This window comes from Crocodylus porosus, unplaced genomic scaffold (genome assembly GCF_001723895.1).
Source record: "Crocodylus porosus isolate Cpor-Errol unplaced genomic scaffold, CroPor_comp1, whole genome shotgun sequence".
In the NCBI taxonomy this organism is placed as follows: domain Eukaryota; kingdom Metazoa; phylum Chordata; order Crocodylia; family Crocodylidae; genus Crocodylus; species Crocodylus porosus.
The window spans coordinates 16056753-16079621 of record NW_017728950.1 but is presented as its reverse complement, the minus strand read 5'-3'; the positions used below and the strand labels follow the sequence as shown (position 1 = coordinate 16079621).

The following is a 22869-nucleotide window of genomic DNA, read 5'->3' as shown; positions in this document are numbered from 1 at the left end:
TGGCTCACTCCAGGTACCACCCTACCCTCATCTGCCATGCCTTCAGTTGTTGTTACATCTCTGAATGATAGTCCTGCACAGTCTCTCAGGCTCAGACAGTTGGGTTTTGGATCACTGGGTCCTCTGGCAGCCCAACTCAGTTATCCTAATCCCTCTTGTGGGACATCTTCAGTGCCTCCTTTCCTCACCTTCAGCCACTGCCATCCTTTGTAACCTAAACAGCAAACATAGCCCAACAGAAGCACAATCAAATGCAGCTGGGGTGCCTTTCTCTAAGGTCTTCCCCAGGCTTCTACTTGGTTTTTCTGGCTTCTCCCAGCTTGTTCTTTCCTGGGCCTACTCATAATTCCCTGTGTCCCATATTGCTTACCCACTCAGCACAGGGAGCTCCTTCAGCTAGCGCAGCCAGTCAGTCTGCAGTTCCCTGTACCACTTCTCTCTTTCTCCCAGCAGTAAGATCCTTCCTGTAGCGCTGCCCAAGTCAGACTACCCCTTCTGCTTCTGTGCAGGCTATATATAGCTACAGCCTGCCTCTTCTGGCCTCTGAGGAGCTTGTCTTAAAAGCACAGTCTTCAATTTCTTGCTGTCAGTAGCAGGGCAAGGTCCCCTGTTACACAATCCATAAATGTAGTAATTTTTTTCAAGAAATTTTCCTGGACTAGAAACTTGTATATCAGATTTAGATAGTTCGGAGTGCTGGGATCAGGCCCACAGGGCCCTATGCCACTGTCACTGAGCCCTGTATGCTGGGATCAGGCCCTGCGTGCCTGATCTAGCATGGAGGGCCACAGCCTGCAGGGTTCCCCATAGACCTATTAGGAGCCCCACAGGCCAGATGACATTGTTCCAGGTGCTAAGCATACATGAGTTAGGGAGCATTTGTACATCATCCACTTAAGCAGTTAACAGATTTTTGAGAAATGGAGGGTGGGTACCAAAGGTGTTCCTGTCTAAAAGCCCAATGTCACACTTCTGGGGGGGGGAATAAAGTTACTTACATAGGGAAAGTTCTGTTGAAAGGAATAGGAGTAATTAATAAGGTTACTGTTCAAGTGCATATGGCAATTGCACAAATAAATGAATAAGAGTTTGTATATATGTGCAAGCTTCTTTTCAATGTAAATACATTTTACTGTCTGTTTTGTGTTAAGATCTAATATCTATTTTTTGTGAATGGGTGGTGGGAAGGAAAGGGTTTTCATAATTAATAATAAAAAAGTATATTGAGATATTAAAACAACTGTGGGCTAAATGACAAAGGAAACATTTTATACATTTGTCTTGTGATATAAATACATTCTCTCCTCCCCCCCCTCCCCCCCCCCAAGTGAAGATATCATTTCTGTGCTTTTGTTTTTCTAGGACGGCATTTTCCTAAACGTGCCAAGCATACACTTGTCGTAGAAGCAAAATTTGATGGTGAACAGCTGTCTACTGATCCTGTGGATCACACAAACCAGCCAGAGTTTGCCACTGAATTGGCTTGGGAACTTGATAGGAAAGCACTTCATCAGCACAGGTTGCATTATGAAACTAAATCTAGAATAAGTTTAGTTTGTCATTATTGTGTCTCTTACAGTTAGTGAAAGGTATGTGTTTGAACTACTGTCCACTAAAAATGTTAGAATTGAAACTAGTCGCTTTAATGATATACTTAATTACATGCTGAAACTAATTTATCTGAGGATACTGCTGCTATAGGTAAGAATAAGGGTGAAAGAACATAAAGTTCTTTGTTTTGCTGAACTGATTGTGGTAGGGGAGGCAGGGAGGTTTAACGTAGAAGAATTATTCTATGAAAGAATGATGCTGTGCTGCGTCTGTGGTAAAAAAATCCTATGAGAACCCATTTTCACAGGCCTTATTATGGTGGGGCCCTCATGTGTATGGCCGAGTGGCCCCTGGTGACCTTGTCCCTGTCACTGATTGGCTGAGAAGGCTGTCCGTGATGCGGCCCCACCCTTTGCTGCTGATTAGAGAGGGGCAGGGCCATAAGACAAGGATTCCTCTCAGCCACTCAGCAATGAAACGTAAGGGCGGAGCCATTTTCCTGCTCACCTTTGTGCTGGTAGCCCCTTTCCTGTCAGGTTGCACAGCCAGGGGTGACCACCAGTTCCCACTGGGTAGCCAACATTTTATGTTTAGTAAGATTTTGTTTGTTTGTTTTTCCTGCAGATTCCACAGGGATTGCCCAATTTTGCAATTTCCATTAAATCTGTGCAATTACAATTTGAGTAGGTCCCTAGTCATAACTAGTTCCAAACCTATGAAAAGTTGATGCATTTTGTATGTATCGTGAATTATTTGTCAGCTGCACATAACTGCAGACATTTTTACTACTTCATGTTGTTTTTTATTGGGGTGGTCTTTTAGGCTGCAGCGAACACCTATCAAGCTCCAGTGTTTTGCCTTGGATCCTGTATCTTCAAGAAAGGATAGCGTAGGCTACATTGTATTAGATTTAAGAGCTGCCCAAGAAAAGAAACAGGTGTGTTTAATAACTGACATTTTGACAGTATGCACATTAGATTTCTTCTTTATAAAAATATATTGGAAGCTTTTGAAGGAAACAGGGAAGTTCTCAAATCCTTTTCTGAAGAAAGTAGATTCCTTCATTAGATGATCTAGTTCAGAACTTTTTAAAAAGATGCTTTAATTGCACATATGTGAAGATAAGCATTTTGAATACATCATTTTTATCACATAATAAAATATTTTTAAATTGACCATTAGAGATTGTTTTGAGAGCACAAAACTAAATGTGTATGAGGTTGGGTTTGTTTGGTTGTGGGTTTGTTTTGTTTTGTTCTTTTTGTATTTTCAAATTTTAAAAAATATTTTCAAGAACTGCAAAATTGAATTTGGATACATTTGTTTTTCATATTGTATCTAATTCAAACTAGAAAATATCCACAAGTTTAGTTTAGCTTAGTTTTTGTTTTGTTTTTCTTAAGTGAACATAATTAACCATTAAAATTACTGGAAGTGTTTGGGAGGCAGCCTTCTTACTTTCTAGTTCTATTTGACTGTAGAGTAGAAAGGTTTGATCCACATCAGTGTTAGTGTCTGACATTTTGAAAATAAACACATGCATCTAAAATTAATAATAGTTTTATGACTAAATGACTTGCCTCTTAGATTATTTTACCCTATAATAATAATAAACTCTTTTTTTCTTTTCCATTTTATTTGTTACTACTTTTTGGATCATATTTTGTGTATCTTTTTATTTTGCAGGCACCAAAATGGTACCCCTTGCTCAGTAACAAATATACTAAATTTAAGTCTGAGATGCAGATTAGCTTGACATTGGAAACTGATACAAAAGCACCTGTGGATGTTTTTAGAGCAAAGGAGGCACCTCCTAGAGAAGGGAAAGGTATAAAGCATAATAAAAACCTCGCTAAGTTTATTCAGAAAAAATCTTTAATGTGTGAAGAACAGTTTGCTGCATATGGTAAATTTGTCTGGCAGATGCATTTTTACTTTGTGAATATTTTGTGTGAAAACGTTATAACAAAATATTACAGTATCCGCATGCACTATGAGTTCAAATTACTTGCAGACAGTAGCTTGTTTTGCAAGCTGTGAGGCTCAAAGTTGAGTTGGGATGCAAACCACAGGCGAGTAGTGAAGTTGTGGCATTGTTTTAAAAATGGCTGTCCAGTTTTATTAGGTTTTGGTAACACAGGGGTTTCTGAAGTTAAAGAAATAGGTTTCTTTTTTTCTTGACAAGGAGTAGTTTAAATAGCTGAAACTCCAGATCATGAAGTAACAAATCTGAATTGTAAACTGTAAGATGTGGATAAGAATTGATCAGGATACAAGAAACGAAAACAGATCCAACTTTGCCATCCCATACCATCCAGTTTAGTACTAACTGACATCTTTGTAAATAACCAGTACTCAGGGTTGCTTCCCTCAAAGTTAACCTTTAACATTTGGCCCACCAGTGAATTCTCTTCCCCAACTCCTGAAATAAAATGAGAACATATGTCAAATTAAGCTGCAAAAATTATTTTTCTTAATTTCCAATACATGTTAGCCTCTAGTTCTGTTTCTTTTTACTCTTTTACCTTCAGGATATCTCATGCAGCTTTGACAAGTTATAAATTCTGTCTTTAATTTTTTTAATCCTGTTTTAAGTTATTGTATTTAAACCAAGCCTCCATGATCAAGAAAAATGAGGGGGTAAAAAAAATCCATCAGACAGATAATCAATCTTGCCCCAAAGGATAAAAGCTTTTCTGACTCCCAGAGCAATAATTTCCCCGCAGCCTCTTCAAAATCTAGTTTAAACTATACCTCCATTATCGAACTGGGAAGGTAGACTGCAATCTCAGAACAATAGTTGCTGTATGTCTTGATGTATCCAGGGTAAGTTGGAGAACTCCAGGAGGCAGTTTTTCTTTCTCAGTTATTTTTCCTTCTCAAAGCCAAATTAACAGTAAGAAGAAACTAAGAAATCCCTCTTACTTCTACGCTTTTCTCCCCATCTAAGAATGACCTCCAGCTGTATTCTTAATGGAGGGATAGAGGAGGCCCCTAGAACATTTAAGCTATATATTTTCTCCCATCATCGTGTCCTTAAGGTTGCACCTGTCATTCCTCAGAATATTTTTATCTGATTCTTTTTTTCTGAATTTTAAAGATTGTATTTCATGTTTGTATCTACCTAGGTGAAAATACACTTGTAAAGTTTGGAGGGGTTAGTCCAGTATTGTTTAGTTCAGGTTTAGTACAATAGAACATCAGGTTTAAAACAACAGACTTGCTGGCTTGAGTGCTAACCCTGCTGAGATATCTCATCCCTCTTGAAATAAATAAATTAATTCTGTTCGGTGCAGGTCCTTGTGTGTGGATGAGGCCTTAAACCAAATTTCTTCTTCTTCTGATTTTAAAGATCCTATGAGATTTTTTTTATAAGATAAGTCCTTACCTCAGTGATTACCCCTTACCCCAGCTTTATCCCAGTGATTCTTAGCCAGGGTGCTGTGGCACACTGGAGTGCCTTTCAAGCTTGATTCATGCAATGTTAACACTGTTAGGTGTGCAAATATTTTTCATAAGGTAAACCCAGAGATTTTTATCTAGGAATCCATTGTGTTAGAAACATTCTAACCTGTTGTCATCTTTCTAAGTTCTTTGCAACAGAAGAATCGCTATTTTTCCATAGTATCTTGAGTCAAAAAAGATTGACTACTTTAGCCCAGGCGTGTTCCAACTCCTTCCCACAGACAATGTAATCTAGCCTGTAAGACTCCCCATGAGTCTAGAGATTAGGCAGCAGGGGCATGGTGTCAGTTAATACTGCCACCTCTCCCTCACCACCAAATTTCCAAGCAGAACATAGCTAAATTGGGCCTCTCTGCAGACAGAAATGGCACTGCTCATCTGTCTCATAAGATGAAAAGGTTTGGCACTGCTGCTTTAACCTATTGCTCTGAGGCCCTTTTTCGTGTGATCGTCAACTGTCTAGTGTACTGTGAACCTGTCGGTTACCATTTCCACACCAGAAGTAGCTCTGACAGTGGTAGGATTTGTTTATAGTTGGAGAAGCTCTCTACAATCTACTGAATTTGGTCTAGTGATTTTTCTTTTTTAAGAATAATCATAGAGTTGGAAGGAACATCGGGGTCATCAGTTCAACTCCCATGAACTAGCATGCCTGAATACTAACATTATTTGGTATTTCAGCATTCATCTCTCACCTGCTTTCTCTTCCAAAAAGCTTATGCATTTCATTTACAATATTTATACTAGTGCCATTCTTAATAGAGTTTGGTTGCTTGCTTTCTTCCTTGGCATGGGGAAAAACTGGATGTTGATTTTATTTATTAACAGGAACACTGCATGCCATTTATTTTTATAGAGTATAGTAAATCACATATAATATAAGCATGGGAAGACATGGCTAGTTAACTGTGTTTGTCTGTAGTTTGGCATAAAGCAAAACATTGTGGCACCTTATTGACTAATTTATTCAGAGAGGAACGAGCTTTCATAGGTTACAGCCTACTATGTCAGATGTTACAAGCTCTGTTTTTATTTCTCTTGAACTCTAATTTTCTCTCATCCTTATGCTTCACTCTACTATCCTAAAGCATGCACAAATACTTTTGTCAAGATTAGTAAAGTACATCCTCAATGGAGTTTAAAACATGGTAAGATTTTTCTCTTAATTCATTCGTTCCTGACTCCAATAATTTCCCCCTCATTTTAAATTATAGAGACCAGATTTAAGGTTATCTTAGTTTCAGGTATGTTTGGATTTAATATACTTGCAGCAACTATATGTATCTTCCAGGGATGTACTGCTTGTTATAGAAACTGGTCAACAGTCCTAGGATTTAAGCTAGAGAGCAAAGAGTGGAAACTATCTGTTTAAAACTTCAGACTCTTATTAGTGAAAACTTTACCAGTTGTTCACACTTTCTCCGCCAGATGCTGAAAATTTTAAGGGTGCCATTGCTTCACGTGGAAAATTTTGAGTTGTACACCGGTAGCAACTGATGTCCACTTTGCCTTATGATTTCCTTGTTTTGTATTTGCACTGTTGTCAGAAAGTATACCTGAGAAATCTAAATTCAAAATTACTATGTTTGTGTATGTTAAGGTTTCTATGACTATCTTCCTAAGATTTGCTAAATAAGACTTTTTAAGCTTCTTCAGTTGAAAAGACGAGGTGAAGGAAGAAAAATTCCAAAAGGCTACTGAATGAACTTTCATGTTTTCCATCAATTATGTATTTGTGCTGGCACTATCTTACACCTTTTTGTATTCATGTCAGAAAAGAAAACCTCTCAAAATTAATATGAGCATTCATTGAAGTGGAATCTAATTAAAGAGAAATAATATGTATTTGTATTCAGAAGCAAGTTCCATTTTTTTAATATTAGAATTCTGTGAAGCATTAGCATCTGGAGTCTTGAACTTTTCTACTTCTATAAACTATATAGAAGCACATTGCCATGATGATCTAGAAAACAGCTGTATTCATTCTTCTTTTTTTTTTCTTTTAAAGTACCTGCTCTTCTTTCTGAGCTGGACCCTAAAACTATTGTACCAGTCCTAAATGAAGAAGAGGGCTATCATCAGATTGGACCAGCAGAGTATTGCAGAGACTACTTTGTTTTGTCTGTAACTATTGCATTTGCTACACAACTGGAACAGGTAATAATAACAATACACCTTTAAGCCCAAAGTCATTTTGAGGACAGTATTCTATCCATTTCTTGTCTTGTTCCTGGTACAGGACTTTCATTATATAGTAAATCTCATCTATAAATAGTCTTAGTGTACATGTTCTTTTTAATGATACACTATCTACATTTGAGCATAAATAAGTTTATAGTGTTAGATTTTCTTTGTGAAAGAATAGAATTCATCTGAGTCAGATAAAAGTTCTTACAGAAATACTCTTGAGTGCTTTCTAAGATTTAAGTAATAAAGGGCAATATGTTACTTTGCATACCATGCTTGCTCAGTTTGTTTTTTCCAAGGGACTAAAACCAATAGGTAAAACCTCCTGTATCTTTGCTAGAAAGCAACAGGACTCAAAAATATCTGAAATAATTAATCACTTCAATTGCCTGGTTCTTCAAATATAGCCAGAGATGTGTCTGAGACTTAACAATGTAGAAAGTTATTAATAGCTGTTTTTGAAGTAGAGGAACATGAAGTTATGACATATGAATCATAATTCCAGATCAAAGTAACCCTTAAATGATTCGTAATTCAAGTGATTTGAACTTTCTGCAAAACTTATTGAAATACAGCCTTTTTACCGTGACAGGTTTTTAAGGGGAGACAAAAATGTGGCTCGATTAAAAGGACGATTGGAGCCAGTCAGGTCCAGGTTTTGTCACATTGATTACTTTTCTCTTATTGGTGGAATAATTTTGTGGATTGAACATTTCTGTAGGAATTGGAGGACTTGGAATCTCTTTCCATCCTTGTTGCTGACGTGTTTGATCTTAGGCAAGTCACTATACATCTTTGCCTTCTGAGCTTGTTTGTTGAGATCTTACATAGTCAGGAAGTGCCTGTTTCTCACTGTTTGACTATACAGAGTCCAATGTATTGAGAGAAGCCTTGATCTCAGATCTCAGTTGAGGTATCTAATCCTAATGTAAAACAAACTATTTTTACTTCACAAGTGGCCCTATTGAAAGTCATCAGGACTGTGGAGCAAAGCGCTTCTTAAAGTCATAGAGAAGTATGGCTGGAAGGGACCTCGAGAGGTCATTTAGTCCAACTGCTGCCAGAGGCAGAATCACCCCAATCCAAAGCATCCTATACAAACCATAATATAAACAATGCATAAGACTGTCGTCAGCCCTGACACAACATGGACTAACCTACAACAGGTAAAGCAGGGGAGCCACAGCTGTCAGTGTCCTGCTTCTGTAAAATGTTGACAATATATGCTTAAGAGGTCCTGGGTAGAGGCTCATGGCACCTGCTACAGAGGAAAGCAAAACCCTCTACAGTGCTTACCAATCTGACCATAGGATAAAATGCCTTCCCAACCCCAAATATGGTGATCAATCTGACACTGAGGGGAAGGGCAAGACCCTCTAGCCAGGAACCTCTGATTTTGCTCCCAGAAGGAACATTAGTACACCATAGTCAAAGTTCCCAACCTTGGCTGTAGCAGAAAAGAGGGGATGGGACCAATCCACAAAGCCGCAAAGCAGTAGACTGTCAGGATAGCTACACCCCAGATCATCCCTGACCAGTGGCTGTCCAACCTGGCACAGCAAATGCTCAGGCAGTGCATGCTGCTCAAAAGCAGAGCTGAGCTGCCTGGAGCTGTGCTGCAGCACCCAGCCAAGGTTTGCATGGCAGAATCGCCGCGGCTGTGGCCTCGGGAGGCCGCCAGGACCCCAGGTGCGGCTGCTGTGCACCAAAGTGCATATGACATGAGTATTCCCCAGCAACAAGTAGGTGCAATGCAAGGTGCACCGCTGCTAGTTGTCCCTGTGGAACCAAACATCCATGCACATCTGGATGCGCCCACAGAGGCTACCCATGCCATTTGTGGCACTTGTGGTACAGGTTGGCCATTCTTGACCTAAAATGCAGTTTGCCACTTGGGATTTCAGTCAGTTTCTGCCTCAGACTGCGAAAGATGTTTAACTGATTACAACCTCTTCTAAGAAAATACTAGAAGATTACTGTATTTGTGATGTTAATACTTTTTTTTTCCTTTGCCTATTTTTAGTTGATTCCTACTACAATGAAACTTCCAGAACGACAGCCTGATTTTTTCTTCTACTATTCGCTACTGGGAAATGATGTCACAAATGAACCTTTTACTGATCTGATCAATCCAAATTTTGAACCAGAGAGAGCATCAGTTCGAATACGCAGTAGCATTGAAGTCCTTCGAGTTTACCTTTCTGTTCAGCAAAAACTACAGGTAAACAATTTATATTTTTTTAGCTGTGGTGACTTAAAAGAGGTAGAATCCTATGTGCAGGCTTAAACTGGAATAAAAGCCTGACCTGAAAACCAAGAATATTTTATATATTGCTTATCGTTCATCTGGTCTTTAAATAATATGCAGTAAGTTTAAAAAGATCTGGCTCATCAGACGAATTTTGATGTTGAAGTCAGTGGAAAAATTGTCAATAACTGGACACAAGTCAGCTCTTTAATGATACAGTTGATGCTTAAGTCAGGTGGCAAATCTAGACCATCTTATTTTTGTTCATTTGGTTTGTTTTAACCTGAGTGATGTTATGCTCTGACCTTGTTAAAAAGTTTGTCTCTATGTTTGAGAGAGATTATCTTTTTATTTATTTATTCAAAATAGCTAGTAATTGCAAAAGTATCTGAAATAAGTATATTGGGCCAGATCCTCTGGTGTAGGCTGGCACTTCTCCACTGGGACGAGTCATCTTCTTAAAGTTGGGTGTTTTGCCTGATTGATGCCAGAGTGTTTAGCATCGTGCGGGATCCAGACCATCTGTTACCAAAGCATATCTAGTATTTAAGAGGCACGGTATTGTTGTAATATAATCTCAAAGACCAAATAAAATGGTTTACTTTTTTTCCCCACACAGAAGCTAAAATAAGTTAATGGGTATAGGTTGTATCTGTGTTGTTCTAAGGACATAAGCAGACAAGGTTCTTTGGGTAAATCTGATATCTTTTATTAGACTAAGTCAAATAGTTGGAAACATTCTTCCTTGCAAGTTTTGGGTACAAATACCCTTCATCAGGCTGAGGAAGCATCTGCAGTTGGTGTGTGCTCTTCCTGGGTGGAATGACTAGTAAAGCAGCCGGAGGCTGGTATGCATGCATGAAAGGCAGTCAGTGAAGATGGAAATTGAGGAGTCAGTGGGTAAGAGGAGTCAGTGGGTAAGAGGCAGGTTATTATGTGTCATAAATCCAATGTCTGTATTTAGTCCATCATTTTTTGTATTCAGTAGGTTGATGAAGTGAAGTTCCTAGACTTGTCTGTGAAAGGTGTTTTGTAAAGTCCCAATGAACTTTATGCTGGATTAATCGCTTCTCGGCCTCTTGAAGGCTCGGATCGAAAACATCTACTTTATGTAACTTATAAAGTCTCTCAAACTTTTGGGGAAATCAGTAGAAATTTGGCATGCATTTCTGTGTATAGAGTATCACTGAGACTCAAGTTATTTATCTTTTTCTTTTGTATGTCTTACTGTGCTGTATATAACTTTTGTTTTGTACACATGCACATTTATGGTAAGATTTATGTGCTCTACTGATGAGGTGCACCACATACCTAGACACTGAGAAGGTGTGGGATTTTAGGTGACTCCTGAAATTGACTGATCCTGAGAACTGTCAGTGCAACAAAATGATTCTAGAACCTACCTAAGTCATGATATTTTACCTTAGTTGCGGTACCGCAGCCCATCCCACCCCAAAACACCCTTTCTGCTAGGATTTGTGAAAGTGTTCTCGGTTCTCTAGTCTGCATTTGTGTGTCACAATGACTACTTTAGGGCAATCTTCACCCAGCTGATCTGGAGGATCTAGATCCCCTAGATGCCACTCCAATCTTTTGTATTAAACTTAAAGGGAATGAGAATTTTTTATCTTTACCCATTTGCTGGAAAGAGGTTCAATGTCAGACAATGTAGTAGAAGAAGTATGTACATACATCTCACCTATTTCTGCATACCCGCTTTTTCATTTTGTTTTTTAAATAGATCCATCTTTGCTGTGGGGACCAGTCTCTTGGAAGCACTGAAATACCACTAGCTGGTTTGTTGAAGAAAGACATTGTAGAGTTTGAACATCCTCTGGCAGTTGAAGAGGCATTCATTCTTGTTCCACCAAATCGAGCCAAGCAAAAACTGCCACCGTTGCCTTCTGATCTGGCTCCTACTGTTGGGGTATCTGTAACCTTGCAAAAGGAAAACATGCACTCACAAGTATGAATTACTCGTTTTTAATTTTGATTTAAATATGGTTTTAAGAGTTATAATGAACTTAACTCTTATTTTTAAAAGCCGTGTATTACATTTTAAAGCACAAAAGGAAAACCAAGAGAAAAATCTACAATATTTTTATTACTTTTTAAATAACTTCTTTGCTTACCTATATCATTAAAATATCAAATTACATAGATATTTTAAAGAATATGTATACACATTTAAAACCATTTGATTTTTGTGTAGCCTTTGCTTCAGTTAGTCACTCAGACTGAGCCAGAACACTTGCAGAGAAGAGTTGGTTCCCCCACAAGGGAAAAAAACAGCAGCCCAGAGCACAGATCCCAGAATGCACCAAATGGCCAATTCCCTCCCACAAAGGATGAAGCAACAGAAAGTGAAGCGGAAAGTCTTCAGTCTGACAAGGGCACAAAACTAAATAAAAAAGGTACGTGTTGTTATAATGAGGAACGCTCCTGGAACCATTCTGTCTCCTCGATCACATTGGGATCATGTGGATCCCTTTTTTATGGGGATATTTAATACTAAAAGTTAACGCATATTTAAAAAAGAAAAAGACAGTAACAGCCAAAAATAAGTGGAAGAGCCAGTGCTCGGTAATCAATGCTCTGTTGGTCATTGGTAATTTATTAACAATAATTTGAAATACACTGCTATAAATCAGGGGTTGGAACGTATTGCCAGTGGGCCAGATCTGGCCTGTGGCAGAATTCCCTACAGCCCTCAAAGCAGCTAGAGGCTCATAGAGTATCCACAGCCCCACACTTCTTCCAGCCTAATGAGACACTACTTATCCGAGGGGTGGTGTCAGGGCAGCCAACAGCTAGGGGGCTAACACAGTCCCCCTACTACACACACTACCTTTCTCATTGCTTTTGAAAATTTCCAAAGATAGAGGTTCCACAAGCTCTGTAGGTAGCTTATTCCAAATGCTTAACCACCCTCATAGTAAGAAAGTTGTTTTTTAATACACAACTTGAAATTTCACATTTTTTAATTTAAGTTACTTCTGTAAACAGCTTCCTTTGTATTTGAAGATTGTAATCAAATTCTCCTTCAGTCTTTTCTTCTCCAAGCTAAGAAATCCCAGTGCTTCCAACCTTCTCTCATAAGTCATACCTTTAATGTTTTGTTGCTCTCCTTTGGAGTCTTTCTAATTTATTTCTTCTCTCTTTTGAATTGTGGTGCCATTATTGATTTGCATATTCCGGGTGAGGCTTTCACCAGTACAGAATAGTGAAAGAATCGTTTTACTTGACTTGCAAGAGACACTCCTGTTAAAACAACCCAGTATGTTATTGGCTTAAGGCAGGATAAGGTGGCACCTTTAGACACTAATTCCATTCAGAAATTAATTAGCTTTCATAGGCAATGGCCCACTTCATCTGTGACTCTTATGAGAGTGATTTTTAACCAGGGTTCTGCAAGATCTTTTTAAGGGTGCCATGGAGTACCATGCAATGTTAACACTGTTAGGGGTACAAACATGATTCACAAGATTAAACCCAGAGATTTCAAATAGGAATCCCTAGTGTGCTGTAAAAATATTCTGATGGCTTGTGGCCTTCCTAGGTTCTTTGTAACAGAAGAATTGTTTTGTTGTTTTTCTATACTCAAAAATGAGTGAGAACTCACATTTTGAGGGGCGTCTTGAGTCTAATGAAACCGAGAACAAGCCAAATACTGGCTTGTTTTGCAACAAAAGTATCCTGCTGATTCCTTTTCATCTTATAGTCTACTATAAATCTCAAGTCCTTTTCTCCAGTATTGCAGCCTAGCTAATCATTCCCCAATTAGTAGCGTTTTAGATGGAACAGAAGATAGAGCTGTGTTTAAAACTCCCTTGTATTATAATTTCAGCTTTGACTTCTCCAACATCTGTTTCTCAGTCCAACCCTCAGCCTGCATCCAGTGCTTCTGAGTCTACTTCAACACAAAAAATTGTAGTGCCTGCAGCGTCGCATCATTTTTGCTTTTCAATAGATTTACAGAGTATTCATAATCTAGATGTTGGATTTCCAGTCAACTGCATGTTAAGGTATGTTATATTTTATTTGCTGATTGTGCTGTTAGTAGTGGTACTGATTCTCTTTTTCCAGATAGAAAGAAATACACAACTTGGAAGTATTGGTAATAGAGGTTGCCATACCTTTTCATTTCAAGTAGCTGCTTATCAATGATGGGTGAAGCATTAAAATATCAGGCCTTTTTATAACAAAAAATGTTCTGAGAATAGTAGGGTATAAAGTAATATTTTACTTTTATTGGATTTTCTTATTATACCTATCACTAAGATCTCAGCCCAAATGATACCACTCATTACTCAGGCCTTAGATAAGAGAAGATGGTTACTTCGTTTTGTACCTACTTTTTCAGAACGAGCGTTAGTAGCCTTGCCCACTTATTCTTCATCCAATAATGGTTCTCTGTGGAGCTTATTGTAGTTCTTTTGCTAAGGTACAGATTGACACAACCTGATTTTTATGGCTGAGTGGGATCCTTTGGATTCTCACATTTTGAGAACACGTTTTGGCAGTCTGTTCCTATTGGGAAAAGGAAAAAATTACATAACAGTTCATTTTTACAAAGCTTTCTTCCAGAAGAGCTCTCCAAAATTGTTATCCTGTATTGCATGTAGCATTTTCATTAAAAATAAAAAGTAACTTTTTCTATTTTAGATGCTTCAAAATGTGTGGCTGCAGCTGTTGATTTCCCCAGAAGCTAAAGACTAAAATAGTCTAACTAGCAATCTATACATATTCATTTAATTTCCTGTTTGTTTTGGAGTCTAGCTTCATTTTAAGTCGGAACAATTTAAACAATAGTACATACACGCACTACTGGGGAATGACAGTCTTGTCAGCAGCAGTATCCGAGACAGATTTTCTGTTCTGTTGGTCAGCTGGCTGATAGCATTAGTAAAATAGTAATTGGCCTTCCATTTGATCATTAATATAATGTCACTGGGTGCTGGTTCAGGATAATGTTGTGTGGTATTCCGTGGGAATCAAAAAATATTTCAAAGGCTTAGCTCTGACTTTAAAATATGCATTTAAGATGGGTTAGAAATCTATCTTCTTGTAATTTTAAACATTAAATATAATCTCATTTATGGCTAATTTCTTTTTCACACATATGCCTTCTGAAATCACTGTGGGAGACTAAATCTTATCATCTTATTTAGACTGCATCAAACAAGCATTAAAAAAAAGTAATATAAATAATAGTAATATTTAACATTTTAGCCATGAGTGTGAATATTAGCAGTGCCTGTTAAGCCCATGTCTCCATTCAAACAACAATGAATTTGGGGCTTTTATCTTGTATTATTAAGTCCAGGAGACTGGAGTGTCAGTGTCTGATTTGGCTCTTTGGATGTTGATTTTTTTTATTTTAAATTTTAGTTGTGTACACAGAGTCTACAGAAGGAGTCTTGATTTATCAGTTGACAACACTAGTAACTTAAGTTTTTCTTTAATACTCTTACATCAGTTACACAAACTGGATGAGCAGGTTTGTCTTAGTCAGGAAACCCATTCTAATTGTGCTTTTTTTATCTCTTATCATTCATTAGGTACTCATATCCATTTTTTGGTAGTGCGGCTCCGATTATGACAAATCCTCCTGTAGAAGTAAGGAAAAACATGGAAGTCTTTCTTCCTCAGTCTTATTGTGCATTTGACTTTGCAACTACACCTCATCAGCTTCAAGAAACTTTCCTCAGGTAGAACTTGCTTGTTTTTTCTCTTTAATTAGAGGGAGTATTACTTAACTGTGTTTTCAATATAGAAAAATAGTAACAAATGCCTTAATGTATCATAAATTTGTATAAATGAGATGCTTTTCTTGTCTTCTAAGGTGTACATGCTACAATTCAATAGTACTTGCTTACCTTGGATGGGATTTTTAATTCAGTGATTGTTTCCAATAGAGGCATCCATTTGCATAAATTGTTATCAAAGTGAAAGTTATATAATCTAGCCTTCAAAAGCAGGTTCAGTTTTGCAGTTCTATAGCAAGATTTCTGTGTGCGTAACTTACTTTGGCAGTCAAGCCACCAGAAATTTGCAAAATACAGTGGTTGTCAGGAGGATTAGCAAAACTATATGGATTAGAGCGGTGATATTTCAACCGATTGTATAATGGGGGAATTGGAGAGAACCATGACTGGAAGTGATATCAAGAGATAATCTAGTCCAGTCCTCTTGTAGCATATGTGGCAGGAGAAAATATTATTGAGGGGGAAGGGGGCTGAGTGTGTGTGTGTATGTATGTGTGCACACACACGTCTGTGGAGAGGGAAGGGATGTGGGGGGGGGGCAGATAATGCCCCCACAGTGAGGGAGGGAGTAGGGCAGGGGTTGGGGTGAATGGAGCCCCAGCTAGGGCTGTGGGATGTTTGGAGCCTGGGCAGCTCATTCAGGGGCACTGGGGCTCTCTCATGAGAGCAACAGGTGGCATGTACCCCCTGGATTTGTGCATGGGGTGGAGGCAGCCTGCTGCTGCATACTAGGGTTCTGTGCCCTGCTGCTATTGCCCAAAAAACTGTGCAACACCATGTCTGCTGCTGCTAGACAGGCAGGGGATGTAGCACAGCATGCTGGTGAGAGACATGTGGCATCGTGTGGCTCCTGAGGCAGTAACAGTAGGGCACAGAACCCTGGCCCACAGCGACAGCACACCTCCGCCCTGCACACATCTCTAGAGGCGGGGGCATGTGCCCTCTGTCCCTCCCCCATGGTGTACACAGCAGCACGAGTGCCTCCATGTCGCTGGACAAGATGCCCAGGCTCCAACTATCCCATGGCCGACCCCAGGACCCCATTCACCCCTGTCCTGCTTCTGCCCCACTCCCTCCCTCACTGTGGGGGCCTTGATCTGCCCCCCTTACCCCACTCCCCTTCACAGACTTGCCTGCTGTGGTGCGCAGTGCTCCACATGCCACCAGGCTGTAATCCTGGCTTCATGCAGGCTGTGCCTGCATGTCTGTCTGTGCTCATCCCCTGCTGCAGCTGCCTGGAGCCTGCAGCCAGTCTGCGCTGTGGCCCTCTGCAGTGCCATTGCTGCCCCACATTTGGTTAAGCCTCATTAGCCCCAGCCTTCTGCCACCTTTGGGAGGCAGGATCATTCTTTTTTTAAAACCTTTCCAGTCCAGTGTGAATTGAATGGAGAGTGAATGAATCTGCAATCTTTACACTTATTTTTCATCATAATTTTTTTTAAAGGGACACTTTGAAGTAAAGCAGCAGAGAGGAAGTTAATGAATCTAATTCATGTTTAGGAATGGAAAAGATTTTAAAATTGACTCCATGATTTTGATGAAAAATTCTGTATATTGTAGCAACATAAAACAATCATGGCGATCTAGCTAAAACATTTAAATCAGGGGTGTCAAATTCACATGGGGCCCCAGGCTGGATCTGGACTGTGGGGCTCCTTGGGGACGTGATCCAACGTAGGGCATAAGGGCTGCTGCACTGGCCACTGGTATGGTGGGGGTGCTGCAGGATTTGGTGACAGTGAGCCAAACCTACCACCAATGGCCATGTCCAGTGGAGCATGGTCAAAGGGCCCAACTTCTAATGCCTTACGGCAACGTTTCTCAACCCATGGGTCGCAAGAATGTCAAAAGGTCATGAACTGTGGCAGGGCACAGGGGCAGCAGGAAGGTGCCTGTCCCTTCCAGGAGGGGAGAGCTGTGTGGCTGGGATGGCAGCACTGGGACCCGTGCCCATGCTCACGGGGGTGGGGCAGCTGGGAGATGCTTCTTGGGGGTTGGGAGGGGTCCTGCCAGGTTGTTTGGCATGGCGCAGCATGGCAGCCCCAGCCCAGGGCAGCGGAGGTGCCACAGGCCTCTCCTCCTCCTCCTCCCTCCGGCCCATGCTGGGGCCAGACTCAGTCAACTGCTGCCCACATGAGCCATAGCTGCCACAGGCCCCATGCTTCAGCCCGAGTGGGACTGGGCAGCTGGGGGCCCCTTTGGCAGGGCTGAGGGGGTCAGGGAGCTGCAGGTCAGGAGTGAGGGACACCAGCATGGCCTGGGGAGGCAGAGAACTGCGGGTCAGGCACTGGCAGGGCCACGGGGTGTAGGTCGGCACAGGCCATGGATCTTTGCAAATGGGTCTCAGTAGAAAAAAGATTGAGAACCACTGCCCTATGGTAGCCCAGTTGGCTATGCAGGATGAGATGGGGCTGCCATTGAGGGCTGGAGCTTCACCAGGCTCGTCCCAGTGGGGGGTGGGCCAGGCTGCACTTAGGGCAGGTGGGCAGCGGTGCTGGGAGGGGCACTGGGGAGGGCTACAGTGAATTGCGGGGGGGCTGCAGGCCCCCTCTCCCAGTGCCACTGCCACTCACCCCAGAACAACCTGGCCCAGCCCCCGCTGGAATGAGTCCAACACAGCCCTGGCTACAGCCTGTAGCGGCAGCCTGTCCTGCCCCATGCACAGATCCAGGGGCACATGTCCCCCATACCCTCGTGCAGTGGCAAGAGCTGCCACCCCCCCACCTTCCTGCATCCCCTGGACAAGCCGCTTGTAGCTCCATCCCATGTCCTGCCCTGGCTGGGTAGCGCCTACACCAGCCCCAGCCCCACTTCCCCCCTCACTGCAGGGGCCTTTATTTGCACCCCCACCATGCCCCTTTCCTCTCCCTACCCTCTTCCACCACAACATACTTACCAGCTGGACACTGCTCTTCAAGCTACTAGGCTACGCATCGGAAATCGGATCGGTATCAGTTGATATACCTCCTTAAAAATCAGCTATCGGTGCAAAAAATCTCTATCGGTGCACCCCTAGTCTCTCCCCCAACCCCCACAGTTGAAAAGAAATGGTATGTTTTTGCTGTGGGTGATAACAATGTCCTGCCTCCAGACTGGTTTGGGAACTAACTTTTAGAAAGGGGGATCTTGTCCCTCCAAAGATTAATGTTTTTGGGTGGTTGAGTACTAATGCACTTTTCTGTTTTAGGTTACCACTGTTGGTTGAATTGTGGCACAAAGATAAAATAGCTAAGGACTTACTTCTAGGAGTGGCAATGCTGCAGCTTTCAAATGTTTTGGCCTTGGAAAAAACTCGGTTCTTAGGTACTAATGGTGAACAGTGTTGGCGTCAAACTTGCAGTGAAAGAATTGGTGTTACAGCAGCCCAAGGGTAAAACAAATTTTTGAAGTCATTCGCATTATAGCAAGTCTTCTGTATAAGACTGTTTAAATGTTTCTTTTCAGCAAAATAATTTTTTTTCCTTTTTCCATTTATGCTACTTCAAAAAGTTCTGTTTTCATAGCTTTTATTTAGAAACACTTGGCCAGATTTTTTAAGGAAGTAGGTGCTATTTCTTTACAAAAGTGTTATTCATAGATGAAGTATATATTGTGATAACGTGATAGTTGATATCATTATTTATTATTACAATTTTTTTTTCACATTTTAAACTCTCCTCTTTATGGAATTTGAAATTTATGTCCAAAGTGCTATAGAAATGTAAGTTATAGCTAGAATTACTTGGAAGAATTTCAGACTTAGCCCCAAAATGGGCATTACTAAAAGCTTGTTTTTTTTAAAACTTAAGGAGAATCGATAGATTTTTAATTTTGTACAAGTAAACATTCCCCTCTGAAAATGAAACTGATCAGTCCTTCCAAGTTAAGAATATAAAAGTAAACAGAATAAATATTGATAAGTTTTTATGATGTTTTTCAAAATGTTTTAATACGAAAGTGTAAAACAGCTCAAATTCCCATTAATAAAATATTTTGAGGCACATATATATCTGCAAGTAGTTTCAGAGCCACAAATTAATTCACTTTCAGGCTACAAATAGACATTGTTTTTGTTGTGGAATCAGTTGTGCTGGGATGTGTCCCAGCACATGCGACCCAATTGGTTGACAGATACAGGCATCCCTTGGGGCTGTTGTCCTACAGGATTGGGCTCCTGGCACTCCCAGGGCTTCAGGGGACCCATCCTGCAAGACAGTGACTTTGGCTGCCTGGCCTTGGCCTTGGCCTTGGCCTTGACCTTGACCTTGACCTTGGCCTGGAGTGGATGTCTGCAGGTTTGGAGTAGGGAACCACATGGGCTTCCCTTGCCCTACAGCTTAAAACATGTGCGTTCCAGAATTGCCTGTCTGGGGTAGCTGAAAAGTGTGGGAAGTCTCAGGCTGTAGGGATCCATCTTGCCATAACCAAGAGGCATCTATCATGATCAAGCAACACAGGCTATCAATAGGAATAGTTAAGTTCACATTTTTGGACATTTGGGGCATAAAGGGCCAGGACATCTGCTCACTTGCATTTTGTACTGCCATAAAAACTTCTCTGGCATCATGGGGGAGATGTTTGTGGCCATAGTGCTCCTTGTCATGAGCTAATAATTTGTCATCTGTACTTAACTAATAAAACTTAGCTTGTTTAATTTGGGGGGCTTTTTTTGTGTGCGCGCGTATCTCCCCTCCACCTTTTTCCTTTTTTTTCTCAGTAACTTTAAATAGCACTTTTCATTCCAGAACTTTTTTTACTTTAAAAACTCCTGAATTAGAGAATTGTGTGGTCACACATTTTCCTGAACAAGAATTTAGGAATGTAAGAAATCACATTTAGATCACTATCATTTTAGCTTGCCAGTTGTTTTTTGTTCTATCCCTTGCTTTTGAAGATGCAAATTCCAATAATTCCTTTGCCTCTAGAAAGTGTTCTTTTTCTGCCTGACCACAGAATGAAGCAATTTTTTTAAAAGCTAGTTTGCTAGAACAATTAAGGGAGAAAATGTTGAAACCCTTAATTGTTACATATATGTTAAACCTTGTGTGTTTTAAGTTGCCCAATTGATTTCAGTGGGACTTTGCAAAAAGTGTATTTCTTCCTCTTGTGAAGTCCACATGAGTTGTTTTCATGGATTTCAGTAGAGCCAGGATTTCACCTCTAGGTTGTAAAGGGTAAGCATGTGTGTAATTATAGTTTTGACATATGTTATGGTTTCAGTATAGATTCAAATAGATGGCCCCTTTTCCCCACCCTGAGTGAAAATACTTGTTAGAAATGAACAAGTGAAGTATGTATGTATTACACAAAAGTTACTAACCACTAGATGGCATTCTCAAACATGATTAGTCTTGGGCTTTTTACTGTAACAGTGAATGTCAGTTTGGATTAAAGCAGAGGTTCTCAACCAGGGTGCTGTGAAATAGCTTTTGCTGTCTTTGCCTACAGGAAAAGTAAGAGCTGGCATTTTCTGAGAGGTTCTTGAGTCTAAAAGGCAGTGTCAAGGCTGAGATCCCAATTAAAATATTCACTGTCTTAGGTATTTTCAAAGCTAAGGGGAAACTATGTGGAGTTAGCCATGTATCTCCTATTGTAGTTCTAGGGTCTGGTGAAAGGACAGTGGAACTGAGACTTGCAGGGATAGAGGGTTATCCCAGGGAAAACCTTATTTGTCCCTTGGGAGACAAAGGGAGAAACATGGAGTTCCAGGATACCTCATGGATAGATCTGTGACAAGGACCTAATTCATTCTTAATGCAGTTACCTATTTTCAGAATCTCTTTTTTTATATATATCAAGAATAATAAATCTGCTTTTGAAGATGTTTGACTAATGTAGTGAAACTGACATTTTCAATAATAGGACCCCTAAATAGGGTCTAATTTTCTTTAAAAGCCCTAGGAATAAAGGATTGCCAGCTCTAAAGTGGAACCCATGGAAATCTCACCTGTTTGTGGGGAGTGGGGAATGACACATTTTGTATAAAGGGCACTTCAGTATGTTGCTTTGAAAGAAGCAGTTATCCTATTCTATAGGATGTTACTGCTCTGTTTAAATGAGAACAGAATTGGTGAGAAAGTTGTTAAGTTAAAATGTCAAAAGAGCTTAAAGTGGAAAGGTAAAGAATTTCAGCAAGAAAGAGTATTGATTGAAAGAATACTATTCAAACATTGCTTGGTATAACAGGTATGCCATCTAGAAGGTTAAACATAATTATTTTAAAAGTAAATCCCAGACTAAATTTAGTTTCAGAAATCTTTTAACAAGTAAATTTGTTTTCATTTCATAAATTCAAGATTGTAATAAAAAATGAAGCATTGGGTCTTGTAGGAATGTAATAAAGTAATGTACTAATTTTTTATGGGTTTGCTTGGTAGCAACAAAGTAATCTTGATTGTTTTTTAACCTATGATAAGTTCAGTATTTACCTACTGTAGAGATATAAAATGGTTCTTACATTATGATTATTTCGGAAATGTTAAGAACAGTCCTTCCAATGAAACAATCGGATAACTCTGTAAACTGTTTTGCCTTGCTATTCTACACTAATTTCTTATAACTTTAAAGTATGTATGCTATACAATATCCAACGAAAATGTTTCTGATGTAATTTATAGGGCAAGCAACAGGATAGCAGAACTTTCTTACACTGTGACTCTGGAGGACTATGGACTTGTGAAAATGCATGAAGTTCTGGTGTCAGATTCTTCTCAAGTAAATAATACATTAATATAATCCTACCCCCATACCCCTCCCTTTTTTTCCTCCCTAAGGCTTCAGTTGTAGCTATCATAATAGGAAATTAGGGTTGGACTTCAGGAGCTCATCTAGTCCAATCCCCTGCTCAGAGTAGCACCATCCCCAACTAGATCATCCCAGCCAAGTCTTAAAAACCTCCAAGGATGGGAAGTCCACAACCTCTCTGGGTAACCTGTTCCAGTGATTTACTACCCTCCTAGTGAGAGAAGTTTTTCTAATATCTAAACTAAACTTCCCTTGCTGCAATTTGAGACCATTGTTCCTTGTTCTATCATCTGCCACCACTGAGAACAGTCTAGCTCCATCCTCTTTCAACCCCCACCTCCCTTCCCTCCCCCCAGGTAGTTGAAGGCTGCTATTAAATCTCCTTTCAGTCTTCTCTTCTGCAGACTAAATAAGCATAGTTCCCTTACCCTCTCCTCTTAAGTAATGTCCCCCAGCCTCCTCACCATTTTCATTGCCCTCTGCCGGACTCTTTCCAATTTGTCCACATCTTTTCTGGAGTGGAGGGCCCGCAACTGAACACAGTACTCCAGATGTGGCTTCACCAATACTGAATAGAGAGAAATAATCACTTCTTTTGATCCGCTGGCATCACACCTACCAGTGCAGCCCAGTATTCCATTAGCCTTCTTGGCAAGAAGGGCACACAGGTGGTACATATTCAGTAGGGCTGTGCAAAACAGCACCGTTTTGTTTTGATGTCCTTTTCACCATTTCTAAGGGACTGTTTAATTTTGTCATTTTAATTTGCATGCTTAGGAGCAACCAACATGGGTTCATCAATGGAAGGTCCTGTCAGACCAACCTGGTGGCCTTTTACGATCAGATCACCAGATTGTTAGACGCAGGGGTAGTAGTGGATATAATCTTCCTGGACTTCCGGAAGGCTTTTGACACTGTCTCTCACCC

General features: G+C 40.3%; 1 protein-coding gene across 3 annotated transcripts in view; it reads left to right on the top strand.

Moving 5' to 3' along the window:
• The window catches only part of CEP120 (centrosomal protein 120), a 67718-nt gene that overhangs the window by 11070 nt on the left and 33779 nt on the right, over positions 1 to 22869 (top strand). For 2 of the 3 annotated variants that reach the window (XM_019555251.1, XM_019555253.1), the window contains exons 2-12: positions 1363 to 1519; positions 2374 to 2488; positions 3238 to 3379; positions 7025 to 7173; positions 9227 to 9424; positions 11193 to 11417; positions 11664 to 11865; positions 13299 to 13476; positions 15013 to 15162; positions 18407 to 18589; positions 21816 to 21912. In XM_019555251.1, the coding sequence (XP_019410796.1) occupies positions 1363 to 1519; positions 2374 to 2488; positions 3238 to 3379; positions 7025 to 7173; positions 9227 to 9424; positions 11193 to 11417; positions 11664 to 11865; positions 13299 to 13476; positions 15013 to 15162; positions 18407 to 18589; positions 21816 to 21912 (1796 nt within the window). The remainder of the gene's footprint in view (positions 1 to 1362; positions 1520 to 2373; positions 2489 to 3237; positions 3380 to 7024; positions 7174 to 9226; positions 9425 to 11192; positions 11418 to 11663; positions 11866 to 13298; positions 13477 to 15012; positions 15163 to 18406; positions 18590 to 21815; positions 21913 to 22869) is intronic. The other variant, XM_019555252.1, reaches the window with a different exon arrangement.